The sequence below is a fragment of the Phyllostomus discolor genome, chromosome 11, assembly GCF_004126475.2.
Source record: "Phyllostomus discolor isolate MPI-MPIP mPhyDis1 chromosome 11, mPhyDis1.pri.v3, whole genome shotgun sequence".
Lineage (NCBI taxonomy): Eukaryota > Metazoa > Chordata > Mammalia > Chiroptera > Phyllostomidae > Phyllostomus > Phyllostomus discolor.
Genome location: NC_040913.2, coordinates 69,103,901 through 69,121,360, shown reverse-complemented (window position 1 = coordinate 69,121,360; position 17,460 = coordinate 69,103,901). Strand labels below are relative to the sequence as shown.

At 38.1% G+C, this 17,460-nt stretch overlaps 1 protein-coding gene across 2 annotated transcripts in view; it reads left to right on the top strand.

The window, feature by feature from the left end:
- HOOK3 (hook microtubule tethering protein 3) overlaps positions 1–17,460 on the top strand; it is an 87,124-nt gene that overhangs the window by 35,129 nt on the left and 34,535 nt on the right. For both annotated transcript variants that reach the window (XM_028526357.2, XM_028526356.2), the window contains exons 9-11: positions 23–186; positions 13,261–13,401; positions 14,997–15,198. In XM_028526357.2, coding sequence (XP_028382158.1) covers positions 23–186; positions 13,261–13,401; positions 14,997–15,198 — 507 coding nt within the window. The remainder of the gene's footprint in view (positions 1–22; positions 187–13,260; positions 13,402–14,996; positions 15,199–17,460) is intronic.

The window sequence follows — 17,460 nt, the reverse complement described above, 5'->3', positions numbered from 1 at the left end:
TTGTCTTCCTATATTCTGACAGGTTGCAGCATTGCAAGAGGAGAAAAGTAGTCTATTGGCTGAGAATCAGGTATTAATGGAAAGACTTAATCAATCTGATTCCATAGAAGACCCTAACAGTCCAGCAGGAAGAAGGCATCTGCAGCTCCAAACTCAATTAGAACAGCTCCAAGAAGAAACATTTAGGTAAAAGACCAGTCATAAAATCTGATTTTTAAAAAATTTGGTAACTTTCAAAATTAAAACTGTAGTTTTAGGACTTCTGGGTAGCTGCAGACCAAGGACACTGTGTAATAAACAACTTCCCCAAAATCTTTCCACACAACATGAAATAACTTCACATCCAGGAACAATTCTGTCAAAGCCATACCTTCAATATTACTTGAAGACAGAATGCCCCACCTGAAACATAATTGTGAATGAAAGGAAGAAAGCCAACACCAGCCCCCCTCCCGCACACCTGTCCCTCCCCTAGTCGGCCAGGCATGTTGAGGCAAGTAAAGGCAGACTGAGAGAAAAATTAGAGGAAGACAGAAGACTAGTGGGGGGGGCCTTTGGGCGAGTTGGAATGATCACCAACAAGTTTAAGGTCACCCAAACTCTGAAATCATTTTTAAAACAAAAAAGGAGATTAGACCATAAACTGCAAGGAACAGATTTCAAAGTGCATGTTCTTAAAGGAAAGATACTGTCATTGAATTTAAAGAGATTGGTGTCCTTTTCAGGCACTCAGTTTAAAGGGACACAATACAAATGCCAAGTGCCTGATTTCTAGAGACAGACTTACGTAAAGAGCTAACTGATTTAAAGGGACAGTCTTCTAAACACATCTTCTGGGAGTGGAAAAGTCCAAAAGGAAGGAGGAGGGACCAGTAGCAGTTGGGTGGTGAAAGAGAAAGGAAGAAGGGGAAGAACTTGGTGTCCTGCAAGAACAAGACAGAACTGCACATTTTAAGGGGTTAGCAGTATGATAAAAATATTTTGTTATGATTTACTGCAAAATATTTTATGACCTGTTTGTTACCTAGCCATAGATTTCCAGTGTTAAAACAGTAAGAGAAATTAAATATCACTAGGTTTTTACTTTATCAGCTAACTTAGTATGGTAACATATTCTTTACTGTTCCTCAGCGAAATGTTTCTGGACTTTTTTTTGGTTTTGCCTTAACAGGAAAAAATGAAAAACTTTAGTCTTCTCAGAAACTTTAGAAACAATCCATCCCCTCTACATCAACAGTACAAAGTGTGGTCAGAGGACCCCTGCAGGTTCACAGAGACCTTCTCAGAGAATCTTCAGGGCTCTCTTTTGTAGCTACTTGTCTGTGGAGGGCTGGCTTTGTTTCCTTCATAGACTTCCGCCTAAAAACCATAACAGGTCAATGTTGAAACAGATGTGACACCCCAGCTTTCTTTTATTAAACCAGATACTAGAATCACAGAAGTGTAAAACACGGCCACTTTTCCTCACTATATTTTTTGTTTTAGAAAATAGAGTTATTTTAAGTAAACTGTGTTGTCTGTGTTAACATAATGGGTTTGTTATATATCGATAGATAAAATGATATAAAACAAAAATTCTTTTGAATCTCAGTAATTTTAACACTGAAGGGAATTCTGAAGCCAAAAAACTTGGGAACTCTTCATTTGCATCTTGACTTTCTGAGACAGAATTAGTGGATAGTAAAATCTAAACATGACTATTCTTTTTTTCTAAATTGTGGCTAGTTTTTTAAATTATAGTTGACATACAATATTATATTAGTTTCAGGTATACAACATAGTGATTCAACATTTATATCCCTTATAAAGTGATCACAGTAAGTCTATTAATTATCTGTTACCTTACGTAGTAATTCCAATATTATTGACTCCATTCCCTGTGCTGTGCCTTACATCCCTGTGACTTATTTTATAACTGGAAGTTTGTACTTCCTCATTCCCTTCCTCTTTTCTGCCCATCCCCCCACCCCTCCCCTCTGGCAACCATTAGTTTGTTCTCTCTGTGAGTTTGTTTTTATTGCCTTTTGTTTCTTTGTTTGCCACTTTTTATAAGATTCCAGAAATAGGTAAAATCATACACTACTTGTCTTCCTCTAACTTATTTCACTTAACATAATACTCTAGGTCCATTAATGTTGCAAATGGCAAGATTTTATTCCCTTTTATGGCTAATAATCCATTGTACATGATATGTATCACATCTTTATCTATTTACCTTTCAAAGACACCTAGGTTGCTCCCATATCTTGGTTATTGTAAGCAGTGTTTCAGTGAAGTGTGCATGTATTATTTCAAATTATTGTTTCCGTTTTCTTTGTGTAAATACCTAGGAGTGGAATTGCTGGGGCATGCGGTAGTTCTACTTGTAACTTTTTTAGGAACCTCCACACTGTTTTGCACAGTGGCTGCACTGGTTTACAGTCCCACCAGCAGTACACAAGGATTTCTTTTTCTCCACACTTGTTTTGTGTTTTCTCTCTCTTTTTTTGTAATAGCCATTCTGACAGGTGTGAGGTGATATTTCATTGTGGTTTTGATTTGCATTTCCCTGATGACTAGTGATGTTGAGCATCTTTTCACATGTCTGTTGGTGTGTCTTTGGAGAAATATCTATTCAGGTTCTTTGACCATTCTTTAAATGGACTGTTTGATTTTTTGATATTGAGCTATGAGTTCTTTATATGTTTTGGATATTAACTTCTTATCTGATATATCATTTATGAATGTCGTCTCCCATTCACTAGGTTGCCTTTTCATCTTATGGATAGTTTCCTTCACTGTGTAAAACCTTTTTAGTTTATGTAGTCCCATTTGTTTATTTTTGGTTTTGTTGCCTTTGCTCAAGGAGACATGTCCAAAGAACATTGCTGAGACCAATGTCAAAGAGTTTACTGCATGTTTTCTTCTGGGAGTTTAATGGTTTTAGGTATTACATTTAAATCTTCATCCATTTTGAGTTTACTTTTGTATATAGCGTGAGAAAGTGGTCTAATTTCATTTTTTTGCGTGTATTTGTTTCCCAACATTAATTAAGGAGATTATCTTTTCCCCATTGTATATCCTTGCCTTTTTTGTCATAGATTCATTGACATATAAGCATGGGTTTATTTCTGGACACTCTATTCTGTTCCATTGATCTATGTGTCTGGTTTTTTTTTTAAATTTTTATTGTCATTATACTTTTGTAAATTACATTTTGTTGACTATGCTATTAAAGTTGTCCCTTTTGCCCCCCCCCACCCAGCACCCTGAACTTCTTCAGGCAATCCCCCCACCCTTGTTCATGTCCATGGATCCTGCATATGAGTTCTTTGGCTACTGCCTTTCCTACACTGTACTTACATCCCCATGGCTGTTCTGTAAGTACCTGTTTGTACTTCTTCATCCCCTCACCTCTCACCCATTCTCCAATACCCACCCTCCCATCTCTTCATCTTTAACCTTTAGCATTTTAGTTATGATATGTCTTGGGGTGGGCCTCTTTGCATCCATCTTGTTTGGGATTCTCTGTGCTTCCTGGACTTGCATGTCTATTTCCTTCACTAAATTAGGGAAGTTTTCTTTCATTATTTTTTCAAATAGATTATCATTTCTTGTTCTTTCTCTTGTCCTTCTGGCACCCCTACAAAGCGAATGTTGGATTGCTTAAAGTTGTCCCACAGGCTGTTTCCTCTATCCTCGTTTTTTTTTTTATTCTCTTTTCTTCCTGTTGTTCTGATTGGTTGGTTTTTGCTTCCTTATGTTCCAAAGCATTGATTTGATTCTTGGCTTTATCTGCTCTATTATTATTTTCCTGTGAATTGTTCTTTATTTCAATTAGTGTATCCTTCATTTCTGACTGTATCTTTTTTATGCTGTTGATGTCCTCACTGAGTTCCTTGAGCATTCTTATAACCAGTATTTAAAAAAAAAAGATTTTATTATTTATTTTTAGACAGAGGTGGAGGGAGGGAAAAAGACAAGGAGAGAAGCATCAATGCGCAGTTGCCCCTTGCGTGCCCACTACTGGGGACCTGGCCTGCAACTCAGGCATATGCCCTGACTCAGAATCGAAGCAGCAACCCTCTGGTTTGCAGGCTGGCACTCAATCCACTAAGCTACACCAGCCAGGTCTATAACCAGTATTTTGAACTTTGTATCTAACAGATTGCTTATCTCCACTTCATTTAGCTCTTTTTCTGGAGTTTTGATCTGTTCTTTCATTTGGGCCATGTTTCATTGTCTCCTCATTTTCTCAACTTCCCTGTGTTTGTTTCTATGTATTAGGTAGAGCTGCTTTGACTCTGTGTCTTGGTAGTGTGGCCTCATATAGTAGGTGTCCTGTAGAGTCTAGTGGTACAGCCTCCTCATCACCCAAGCTGGGTACTCAAGGTGCACCCTTCATGTTGGTTGAGTACACTCTCTTCTTATAGTTGAGCCTTGGTTGCTGTTGGCAGATCAGTGAGAGGGATTTGTCCAGGCCAGTCAGCTGCAAGGACTGGCTCTGACCACTGGCCACCAACCTCCACCCTTTGTGGAGGATCAGCTATGCAGGGGCAGGGTGGTGGTGTTCCAGCATGGTCTGTAGCTGTCCTTTGGGTAATACTGGCCCCAGGGGTTTCCTTGGTGGTACAGGCCAAGGTCAGCCCCAACCTGTGTTTTGCCTGGGGCCCCCATGCCTGAGTTATAAAGCAATCTGAGGTGACTGCTACTTGTGCTGGGCTTGGAGATTCCCAGGTGAAGCCAAGCTGTGAGTCTAGGCTACTAATTCCAGGCCTGGGGCTCACTGAAACCAGCTGCTGCTTGTTTAAGAGGATTTAGGAAGTTATGAAGCATGAGCCAAGACCATTCACAGGGAAAAGCCGCTTAGGTGATCCCCTAAGTTAGGTGGGGTGGAGTCTCTGGCAATCCCCAAAGTGGGTCAAACAGTGTTAGCTAGGTTGATGGAATCTTAGATAAGGCTCCAGTCTGTAGGCTCTGTGGGGGTAGGGCCCAGAAAAGGGACAGTGGCCTCCACTCACCTTGATGCCACATACCTCAGCCTCCCCCTGCATGCCACTGTGCCCCTTAAGCCACAACCCTGTTATTGGAGCTCAGAGGGAATGAGTCTGAGTAGGTGAGGCTGTATGATTTCTTTAAGAGGAGCTGCTTGGGGCTCCAGAATTTTCTTCCTCTGACCCAAACCTGGCTGGTTTTTGCAGCTAAAAGTTGTGGGGACTTATCTTCCTTGCACTGGAACCCTGGGCTGGGAGGCCTGGTATGGGGCTGGGCCAACTCACTTCTTAGAATCCCTTCCGAATATTTATCTGCCACACAGGGATTTGGGACCAGCCCATTGTGTGTCTTCACCCTTCCTACCAGCCTGGATGGATGTGGTTTCTTTATTTCATAGTCGTCAGACTTTCATTCAGTTCAATTTGTGTCAGTTCTGAGCAATGGTGGTTCTATGTCTTCGTTGTACTTTTGCTGTGGTTGGGCAAAGACGCGAGCCATGTCTGCCTATGCTGCCATCTTGATGGGAGGGTCAGCACACTGTTTTGATTACTATAGCTGTGTAAGTGTAGTTTGAAATCATGGTGTGTGGTACCTCCAAATTCTGTTTTTCTCAAGATTTCTTTGGCTATTCATAGTCTGTTGTAGTTCCATATAAATTTTAGGATTATTTGTTTCTGTTCTGAGAAAAATGCCATTGGTATTTTGATAGAGATTGCATTGAATCTGTATTTTGCTCTGAGTACTATGGACATTTTAACAGTACTGATTTTTCTGATTCATGAGCACTGTTTATCCTTCCACTTATTTGTATCTTTAATTTCTTTCATCAGTTTCTTGTAGTTTTCACATTACAGGTCTTTTGGAACCTTGGTTAAATTTATTTCTAGACATTTTCCATTGCAGTTGTAAACAGGATTGTCTTAATTTCTCCTTCAGGTAGTTTGTTATTCATGCTTAGAAACATAACAGATTTCTGAATATTAATTTTTTATCTTGCAATTTTACTGAATTCATTTATTAATCCTAATAGGGATATATATATATATATATATATATATATATGGCATATGTCCTCTGCAAATAGTGACAATTTTACTTCTTCCCTTCTAGTTTATATACTTTTATTTCTTTTTCTTGTCTGCTTGCTGTGGCAAGGACTCCAATACTATGTTAAAGAAAGAAGAGTGGTGAGAATGGACATCCTTGTCTTATTCCTGATCTTGGAGAAAAAGCTTTCAGTTTTTGACTGTTGAGTATGTTAGCTGTGGGTTTGTCATGTATGGCCTTTATTATGTTGAGGTATATTTCTTCTATATCCACTTTATTGAATTTTTATTGTAAATAGATATTTATAGTAAATATTTTTTCTGCATCTATTAATATGGTCATATAATTTTTATACTTCATTTTATGTGTTATGTCACCTTGATTGGTGTGTAGATATTGAACCATCCTTGCATCTTTGCATTAAATCCCACTTGATCGTGCTGGATGATCTTTTTGATATATTGCTGAATATGGTTTGCTAACATTTTGTTAAAGATGGTTATGGCCTGTAACTTTCTTCCTTTTATTTATTTATTTTTTGTATCTTTGTCTGGTTTTGATATCAATGCAATGCTGGCTTCATAGAATGAGTTAGGCATCTCCCCCCCTTTTCAATTTTTTGGAATAGTTTGAGAAGGATAGGTATTCTTTGAATGTTTGGTAGAATTCATCTGTGAGATGGTCTGGTCCTGGACTTTTGTTTGTTGGCAGCTTTTTCATTACTGATTCAATTTCATTTCTAATAATTGGTCTGTGTGGATTTTATGTTTCTTTCTGATTCAGTCTTGGAAGATTATGTGTTTCTATGAACTTACCCATTTCTTCTATGTTGTCAAATTTGTTAGCATGTGATTGTTCATAGTATTCTCTTATTCTTTGTACTCCTGGGGTGTTGGTTGTCACTTTTCTTTCAGGTGTGATCGTATTTACTTGGGCCCTCTCTTGGTAAGTCCTGCTGAAGGGTGATCAGTTTTATCTTTTCAAAGAACCAGCTCTTAGTTTCATTGATCTTTTTTGTACATTATTTTTATTTTTGTCTCATATATTTCTGCTCTGTTCTTTATTATTTCCTTCCTTCCACTCATTTGGGTTTAGTGTGTTCTTTTTCTAGTTCCTTCACACATACATTTAGATTGTTTATTTGAGATTTTTCTTCTTTCTTGAGGTAGGCCTGTGTTGTTAAGAAGTTTTCTCTTAGAAGTACTTTTGCTGTGTCCCTGAGACTTTGGATTATTGTGTTTCCATTTTCATTTTTTTCAAGATACTTTTTTATTTTCTCCTTGATTTTGTTCATTAACCCATTGGATATTTAGTAAGATGTTGTTTAGCCTCCATGTGTTTATAGGTTTTTTCCAGTTTTTCCTCTTGTAATTGATTTCAAGTTTTATATCATTTTATTCAAAGAAGATGCTTGATATGATTTCTGTCTTGTTAAACTTACTGAGACTAGTTTTGTGACCTAACATGTGGTTTATCTGGGAAAATGGTCCATGTGCACCTGAAAAAATGTGTATTCTGCGGTTTACTAAGTCTTTTTGGTCCAAGGTATCATTGAGGGCCACTGTTTCCTTACTGATTTTCTGTCTACTTAACCTATCCATTGATGTAAGTGGGATGTTAAAGTCCACTGCTGTGGAGGTAGTACTATCGATTTCTCCCTTTGTGTTCATTAATAATTGCTTTAAAGATTTAGGGGCTTCAGCATTGGGTGTGTAGGTGTTTAGAATTGTTATATCCTCTTATTGGATTGATCCCTTTATCATTATGCAGTGCCCTTTGTCTATTGTTATAGTCTTTGTTTTAAAGTCTGTTTTATCTGATACAAGTGTCACTGCCCCAGCTTTCTGTTCGTTTCCATTGACATGAAATATCTTTTTCCGTCCCTTCACTTTCAGTCTCTTTGTGTCTTTCTGTCTAAAGTGAGTCTCTTGCTGGCAGAAGACCCACAGGTCTTCTTTTCAGTCTCTTTAGCCACCCTGTGTCTTCTGAGTCAGGCAGTTAGTTCACCTACATTTAAAGTAATTGTGAATTATGTACTTATTGTCATTTTATTAATTATTTTTATTCTTGTAGTTCTTCTCTGTTCCTTTCTTCTCTTGCTCTCTTGTACAGTAATGACTTTGTTTAGTGATTTATTTGGGTTCCTTTTTCCTTATATTTTGCATATTTACTATAGGATTTTAGTTTGTGGTTACCAAAAAATTCATATAAAACTTACAAGCTGTGTTTATAGTAGTCTGTTTTAAGATGATAGTTGCTTAAATTCAGATGCATTCCAAAAGCACTACAGTTTTTACTCATACCCGCACACTTATGTTTTTGACATCATATTTCACATCTTGTGCATGTGTGAGTTCCTTGGTTTATTACTGTATTTACACATGCTCTTACTATTTTCATTTTTTAACATTCATGCTAACTTGATAATTGGTTGATTTACTACATTTATGAAATGTTTCCCTTTATTAGTGAGAATTTTGCCTTCCTATACTTTCTTATATTTAGTTTTGGCCTCTTTCTCTTATAGTTGTCCCTTTAACATGTCTTGCAATGCTGGTTAGGTGGTGACAAGTTCCTTTAGCTTTTGCTAGTCTGGGGAACTCTTTTAGCTCTTCAGTTCTGAATGATAATTTTGCTTGATGGGGTATTCTTGCCTATCGGTTTTTTCTCTTCTATCACGTTGAATACATGGTGCCACTTCCTTTTGGCCTGCAAAGTTTCTCTTGGAAAATTAGCTCATAGTCTCTTGGAGAAGCTCTTGTATATAACTAGCTGCTTTTCTCCTGCTGCTTTTAAGATTCTCTTTATCATGGACTTTTGTCATTTTTATTAGGGTATGTCTTGGTGTGGGCCTCTGTGGGTTCATCTTGTTTGGGACTCTGTGCTTCCTGGACTTGGATGTCTGTTTACTTAACCAGATCCGTGAAGTTTTCAGCCTTTGTATCCTCAAATAGGTTTTCTGTGCCTTTCTCTCTTTTCTCCTTGTGGTGCCCCGTGATTGGAATGTTGGTATGCTTGATGTTGTCCTTTAAACCATCTTCATTGTTTAAATTTCTCTTTTCTTTCTGCTATTCTGATGGAGTGATTTCCACTAACTGTTTTTCACCTCCCTGACTTGTTCTTCTGCATCAGCCAATCTGTTGATTCCTTCTAGTGTATTTTTATTACAGTTACTGTATTGAGTTCTGATTGTTTTGTCTGTTCTTCTCCCGAGTTCACTGAGCATCCTTATAACCAGTGTTTTGAACTCTCTATTTCATTGGTTTCTTGTCTCTGGTTCATTTCGTTTTTTCTCTAAGGTTTTATCTTGTTCTTTCATTTGGAACATATTTCTGTGTTACCTTGTTTTGCTATCTCTGAGTTTATTTCTGTGAATTAGGCAAAACAGTAACCTCTCCTGTTCTCAAAGTAGTGGCCTGTGTAAGAGCTTCCTCTTCCTAGACCTCATGAGCTTGGTGCCTTCTGGCAGGCCAGCTAGACGTGGAGTTGGCTGTGGCAGGCTGCTGCGGCTGCCATGGTGGGCCAGCAGTGGCTGGAACTAGAGCCAGCTAAGGATGAAGTCATGGGCAGTCCTGGGGTCAGGCTGCAGGAAGTTCCAAGGGCAAGCCACACACTGGGGTTTCCTTGGCAGGCTAGGTGGAGCTGTGGTTGGGGTGGGCTCAGGCCAAGGGGAGTCCTGGGCACAAGCTACAGTGGGGCTTGCAGCTGGAACTGAGGTGGTGGGATTTGCAAGAAGTCCTAGGTACAAGTGGCACCAGGCCAGGAGCTATATAACAAGGGTAGGTTAGAGCCTGGAGTGTCCCTGGGCAAGCCACTACACGGACACCTTGGCAGATGGGCTGGAAGCTGGAGCTGGAGAAGGCTGTCATAAGGTAAGCCACATCAGGGCCCAGGGCTGTAATTGGAATGGGCACAGGGCTAAGGGGAGTCCTTAGGACAGAGCCTAGCCAACATCCTGAGCTGTGGCTGGAAAGGGTACAGTCTGCGGGGGAGTCTCAGGGACAATCCAAGGGGCGGGTATGAACCTAGGACCTGGTGTGCTGTCTGATGGCCTTGGCTGACTGGCTAGAATACCTGGATCATGTTCTTGCCTGTGAGTTTAAGGTTAAAGGGGATCACAGTTGGTGCTCTGTATACTTACTGCAATGGGAGAGTGTCCGCAGCCCCCTTCCTGTCTGACTAATGCTCTAGGGTTGTTAAATGAACTTTTCCCCTTACAGTCTAGGTGCCCTTTACACCACTCTTGTGTCACTATGCCCCTGGGCAGGAAAGTAGGCGGTCCCTCCCTCCTGCAGGTAGTGCACTGGGAGTAGGGTTTCCACTGTACCTTGTCAGAGTTTCCCTACCCATTTCTGTGTGGTCTCTCTTTCTCATTTGCTGTGCAGAAGTTGTTCCGTTCGTTGCCCTCAGTTCTTGAGAGGAAATTGCTCTGTAGTTGTAAATACAATGTGTTTATGGGAGGGAGTGTGTTCATTGTCCTTCTATGCTGCCATCTTGGACAGAATTGTGGCCAGTTTTTAAAAGACGGTTTTGGGCCCTGGCTGGTGTGGCTCAGTGGAGTGGATTGAGCGCCAGCCTGTGAACCAAAGTGTCGCTAGTTCAATTCCCAGTCAGGGTACATGCCTGGGTCACAGGCCAGGTTCCCAGGAGGGGGCACAAGAGGCAATCACACTTTGATGTTTCTCCGCCTCTTTCTCGCTTCCTTCCCCTCTGTCTAAAAATAAAATAAATAACTAAGTAAGTAAGTAAACTTTAAAAATGGCTTTGGGGAAGTGGTACTGTGTTTTGCTGTGTATAATTTTTGAGGGAAAAATAAGGATGTGCATTATACATGGGCATAATTGATTACATACCCTGGGTATAATCATCCTATGTATAATGCTCAGAAAACCATGGGTGTGCATTTCACGTGGGAGCACATTTTACACGGCAAAATATAGTATTTAGAATTGTCTTAACATTTTCATTATATAGGAAATAGTTTCAGAATACGTATTACAGTATTCTGTTTTGAAGTACTTTAACAATTCAAATGTATTATCAATACAATATATTGATATGTCTTAATATTTTTATTATTCTTTATAGTCAGATACAATATAAGAATGAGTATTAATTTATTTGACTTTTTTCTAGACATTTAAAAAATCCTGGCTTTGCCACTTAGTAACTGTGTAGACTGGGGCATGCCTGCATTTCCTCCACTGTCAGATGGTCTACTAGTATTATCCACCTTCTAGAATTTTAAGTGAGTGTTAAATAAGTTAAATATTAAATGAGCTAGTATATGTAAAGCACTAACAATATTGCCTGGCATGCAGATGCTGTATAAGATTGAGTTGTTAACTACTTTTCTAGAAAATGAAATAAAGAGAAATGAGATGAGATTATTGGAAAGTCTGAACATTTGTGGGTTTTATGTTTGTCTATCTAGAACATATAAGAGAATCAACTGAAAAGTTCTTAGAACCAGTAAACATGTAATGGGGGAGGGTAACTGTGAGACATATTTATCATAAGCTTTTCTAGCAGGAACTAGTTATATCATCAGAAAAAAAACTCCCATATATATGTACCAAAAAAAAAAAATTAAAAGTGCAATAGTCCTACCGTATCCACAGTCACTTTCTGTGGTTCCAGTTACCCAATTGCAGTCCAAAAATATTAAATGGAAAATTCCAGAATTAAGTAGCTCATAACTTTTAACTTGCAAACTCTTCTCAGTGGTATGATGAAATCTCCTGAATCATCCCTTTGTCCATTGTATCCATCCTGTATATACTGCACGCCCATCAGTCACTCAGTGGCTGTCTCAGTTATCAGATCAACTGTTGCAATATCCCAGTGCTTTTGTCCAGGCAGCCCTTTTTTTTAATAAAGGCCCTAAAATGCAACAGGTAGTGATGCTGGCAACTCACATGTGCCAAAGAAAAGCTGTAAAGGGCTTCATTTAAGTGAAAAGGTATATATGTATAGGAAATAACACAGTATGTATAAGGTTTGGTACTATCCACGGTTTCAGGTATTCACTGGGGGTCTTGGAATATGCCCATCGTGGATAAGTTGGGACTCCTGTAATACTAGGGACTTATATGATTTGAACTTAATTCCAAATTTTATGCTCTTCTGGACGTGTTAATGAGCAAGAACATTTTGAGAACAAAGTTTAATAAGGGCGTACTTACCATATTATTCAGTGTTGAAATATGTTATAAACCTGTACTAATTAAAATGGCTTGGTAGTGATGCAGCAAATTATAGAGAAATCAGTGACACTAATGAAGATCTAGAAACCCAAGTGTATATAAGAGTGTGTAATGCAGTAAAGATGGTGTTTTTCTAATCAACAAAAAGAGAAAGATGAAATTATGTTTTAAATGGTTTGGGGACAATTGGTAGATATTTTGGCAGGAAAAGTTAGATCATAAACAAATTATATTACATTATATTATATACCAAAATAAATTGTATTACATTGTATACCAAAATAAATTCCAAGGAAATTGAGAATTTTAATGTTAAAAATGAAACCGTGTATAATAATAACAGACAATATAGGATTAAAAGGGGAAAAATTTCTAATCACACACTAAAAGTGGGAACTATATAGTATAAGATTCATCAATTGAGTTACATAAAAACAAAGAATTTCTGTACATTAAATATATAAATAATATTAAAAGGAAATAATCAATGATAAATATTTGTGAGGTGAGAGACAAAGAATCTTATAAATCTAAATGAAGCATTTATGTTAAACAAAACATTAAGAAGCAAAAATAGTATTTTCTGTGTTTGGGGGAATAAAGATCTATGAATAGGAATCAGACTGGAGGATATATTCCACAATTGTTAATAGCAGTTTTCTATTTTGATTAATACATGGTTTTTATCTTTTTTTTACTTTTCTGTATTTTGTAACTTTTCAACAAAGAATATAAATTGCATAATTAAAAATAACATTTAAATAAATTCTGTCTGCTGTATTTTGAAAAATATTACTTGATGTCTAACTTTCTGAATAAAGGAATGGTAACTAGGTTTTCTCTTTTCACCAGCCTCGGAACAGTGGAGTCCCTTAGGATCATTAAAACTTAGAATTATAGTTCGTGATCACAAAACATAGGAGACAAATTCAGGAAGAGTTTATTTTCATGCTTTTTATTTTTGTTTACTGTTCTAAGGAGAATTATTAGACAGTAAATAGTACTTTCTTGGTTTATTTTGTTTTGGTTACAGACTAGAAGCTGCCAAAGATGATTATCGAATACGCTGTGAAGAGTTAGAAAAGGAAGTCTCTGAACTTCGGCAGCAGAATGATGACCTAACCACTTTGGCAGATGACGCTCAGTCTCTAAAAGATGAAATAGATGTTCTTAGGTAAACAATCTTCCCGTCTTCGCAGTCTCAGACCCCTCATCACCCAGAACAGTACTCCCACCAGTGTGACCAACTCGAGGCTCTCTGAGCATGGCAGGGTGTTTCAGAGCCACACCACCTGGGTCTAGATCTCCATGCTGTCATTTAACTTCCATGGAACCATTTCCTCATTTGTGAAGTGGAACTAACACACATACCTACCTCCGATTCCTTTGTGGACTTAAGTAAATTTATGGTTGTAAACACTTGGAACAGTATCCAGCAAATAAGTGCTGTATAAATATTTGTCAAATAAAGTTGCTCTCTGACCATCACTTTATACTTGTTCTAGTTCTGGAGCTTTTCTTATTACTGCTCTTTTTCTTTCATTTTGACTCCTGCAGTCACTTGGTCTTCCTTTTTCTCAGATAATGCCCTGCCTGACGAGGCTTCATATCCTTGCTGGACCTTTTATCTTTACCTCAAATAGTCTCTCACTAGGCACCTCACTGTCTGCCACCTCATTTTCCCACCTATCCAGTTCTAGTATAATCTGTCCTCTCTTGGCTCATTCCAACCATCTATCTATATTTTACACGTTTGCTTTTTGAATACTGAGAACAAATAGAGAAATTCACATAGTGATGTACTTTTGGCCTACTATGAATTAATGAGCTTTACTCTTCTTCGCTGGGTTCTTACCACCAGTCCACCATTCTACTGCTCACCAGTAGATAGCCCTGTCTCCCATTGCCCCCATAGCTTGACGTGTTTCTGTAACTCTTCTCACCTGCATGCCCATCCCACCCCAACCCTCCCATGCCTTGGCCTCAGTAGATGACGTTGTCTCCTGCTGCATGGAGGGAAGAGACCAGGAACTGCGGACATTCTGTGTCCTGTATCTCCTGCACTTCCTAACTGCCCTACATTCCCACTAATCTTCTCTTTTTGCTTCTGGAATATAGACTTGTTTTTCTTCCTCCTGTCCAGTGCTAACTTCTGTGCTCTGCGTCTCAATGCTTCTCACTTACACAGCAACAGACTGTGTTACAATCAGTTACCATTTCTCTTCACATTTGAATCTTCCTTCTTGGCGTATACTTAGTATACGTACATTTAGGTCTCTCTCATCTTAGAAAAAGAGAGAAACTTGTTACCCTGTCCTTCTTTCCAGAACAAATTTAGATTATACAGAGTGAAATTGATGTTCTGTCCTTAACCTCCTAAAAGTTGCCCCCACCTGCCCTAACTACTCCACTGAAACAGCTATTCTGTGGCCACTAATGATGTTCTAATTGCCAAATCCTTTGGACACTGCACAATTTATTTTGCCTTTGTATTTTTACTACATGTGTCTCTGCTGGCTACTTCCCCTCCCCCCCACACACAGACTTGCTTTCCTTAAATTACATAACATTTGTCATTACAGTTTTTGCTATAACTAGGCTATATTTTTTTAACCTGAGCAAAACATTAACCTGGAATCATCTTTGTCTTATAATTTCATTAGAACGTGTTATTAGCTGGCAATCCCCCTTGGTTTATTTAGCACTATCTGTAACAGTTTTTATAACTGTAGATGTATTTCTGATTTCTGATTTTCCATCTTATTCTAGACATTCTTCTGATAAGGTGTCTAAACTAGAAGGCCAAGTGGAATCATACAAAAAGAAGCTAGAAGATCTAGGTGACTTGAGGCGGCAGGTTAAACTCTTAGAAGAGAAGAATACTATGTATATGCAGAACACTGTCAGTCTAGAGGAAGAGTTAAGAAAAGCCAATGCAGCTCGAAGCCAACTGGAGACATATAAGAGACAGGTAAAAAGAACAGTAACAAAGTTTCCAAATGACATATTTAAGCAGGTTCTCTATTATAACACTGTGGCTTATCAAAAGTCTGCTGACTTTGGTTTTTATGGTCTCTGATTTTTACCTGTGAAACTTAGTTCTTCTCCAGAGCTCACTGATGAGACTCTATGGCAGATCCTTTTATTGCTTTTAATTTTTTATTTTATTGCATAATACTTAAGAAATACACAAAAATAAAAGAATAATATGTGTCCACGCTTAAAAAGTAAAACATACTCTTCCCCTCATTACAGTAACCACTGTGCTGTTGTGGTTTTCATTACTATGCATCTCTCTATTCCAGTGATTTCCAACCATTTTCATCTCGTGGCACACACAAACTAATTACTAGAATTCTGCAGCACTCCAAAAAACATACTACATTTTTTCCCTATCTGACAAAAAAAGAAAAGGTATAATTTTGATTCATTCACACTGGATGGCTTTTGTTGTGTTGGCTGTTGTCATTTTTTATTTGACAGTCTAAGGCAGGGGTGTCAGATTCACTCTCACCAGGGGCCTCAATCAGCCTTGCGGTTGCCTTCAAAGGGCCGAATGTAATTTGGGAACAGTATAAATGTAACTCCTCCTTAAGTGTTACGCGAGAGCTCGGCACTGCCGCTGGGCAGAAACACGGTGCCGGGGCAGATAAAACGAGGTGGAGGGCCTTGGCTTTCACACTTGTGCCTCATGGTCAGGTATTGTACATTTAAAAATTTTTGAGGCACACCAGTTAAAAATCGCTGCTCTATTCTGCTGCTGCATATGTATATTTATTAATATGTATCATATAAAATTTATAGCATGTTGACATGTTTTAAATCTATACAGCGTAACTGTAAAAGTAGGTTTACAGCTACGAGTACACAGAACAGTTTATTCTTGTATTATTATTTATTAATTATTGTGTTGTTTTCTATATGAACAACTGTAAACCTACTTTTGCTCCATTCTGTGTAAGTGATAAATTGATAGAACTCTACCGCAGTTTACTTTTGCTCAACAGTATATTTGTGAGATTTATTTATGTTGATAGGTATATAGTTTTATTCCATTCATTGGTACTGCTGTACAGTATCTTATTAAAGGACTATACCACAATTTACTGATTTTTCTGTGGAAGGACAGATAAGATGTTTCCACTTTTTATTTTAGATTACAAGAAATGCCACTGTGAATAAATAGTATTGAACATTACCTCTTCTATATATGTGTGAAAATTTAGCTATATGGAATTTCTTAGAATATGTTCATTTAATTAGATACTGTTAAATTATTCTCCAAAGTGATTAATGTGGGGGATAATTGAAATATTTTTACCATAATATTCCTATCAGTAAATATAATATCTTTCTGTTTATTAGTTCTTCAATATCTTTCAATTAAGTTTTATACTTTTCTTCCAAATATCATGCACACATTTTATGTATTTGGTCTTTGTAAATGCAACTAGCAAAAGAAAGGATACCATTTTCAGTTTGTTGCTTATTTATCTGATTGATACTGATTTTTGTTCACTAACTTTGCAACCTTAACCAAATTCTCATATTCTAATAATGTCTACTGAATCTTTTGGTTAAGTGACATACAAATAAAAAGCAGTTTTATTTCTTGTTTTTTACTGTATTCTCTTTTTCTTTTTAATCAGCAGGTCTGACCTTTAATAAAATGTTAAATAGAAGCTCAGTGGCTACTGAGGCCACTCAGTGCCTCAGTGGGCTGAATGCCAGCCTGAGAATCAAAGGGTCTCCAGTTGGATTCCCGGTCAGGGCATGTGCCTGGGTTGCAGGCCAGGTCCCCCGTAGGGTGTGTGCAAGAGGCAACCACACCTTGATGTTTCTCTCTCCCTTCACCTCTCTCTAAAAATAAATAAATAAAATTTAAAAAGCAAAAATAGTAAACAACCATTTTTTGTTGATTTTATGTTGTACCAGTGTAAAGATTGCCATAGTTTTTTGTAGCCACCTTTTACTAGGATAAAGAAACTCCATTTGCTTAGGGTATGTATCTTAAGAGTGAGACTGGTTGCCTCTGGCTGCACCCAGCTGGGGACCTGGTCCTTGAACTGGCAGCCTTTTGGTTCAGAGGCTGGCGCTCAGGCCATTGAGCCACACCAGCCAGGGCTTAAATGGGTGTTGGATTTAATCAACTACTTTTCCTGCACCTACTGAGAGATTCCTGTTGTGTAGATTTTCTGTGTTTAAACCATCTTTGCATTCCTGAGATAAACTT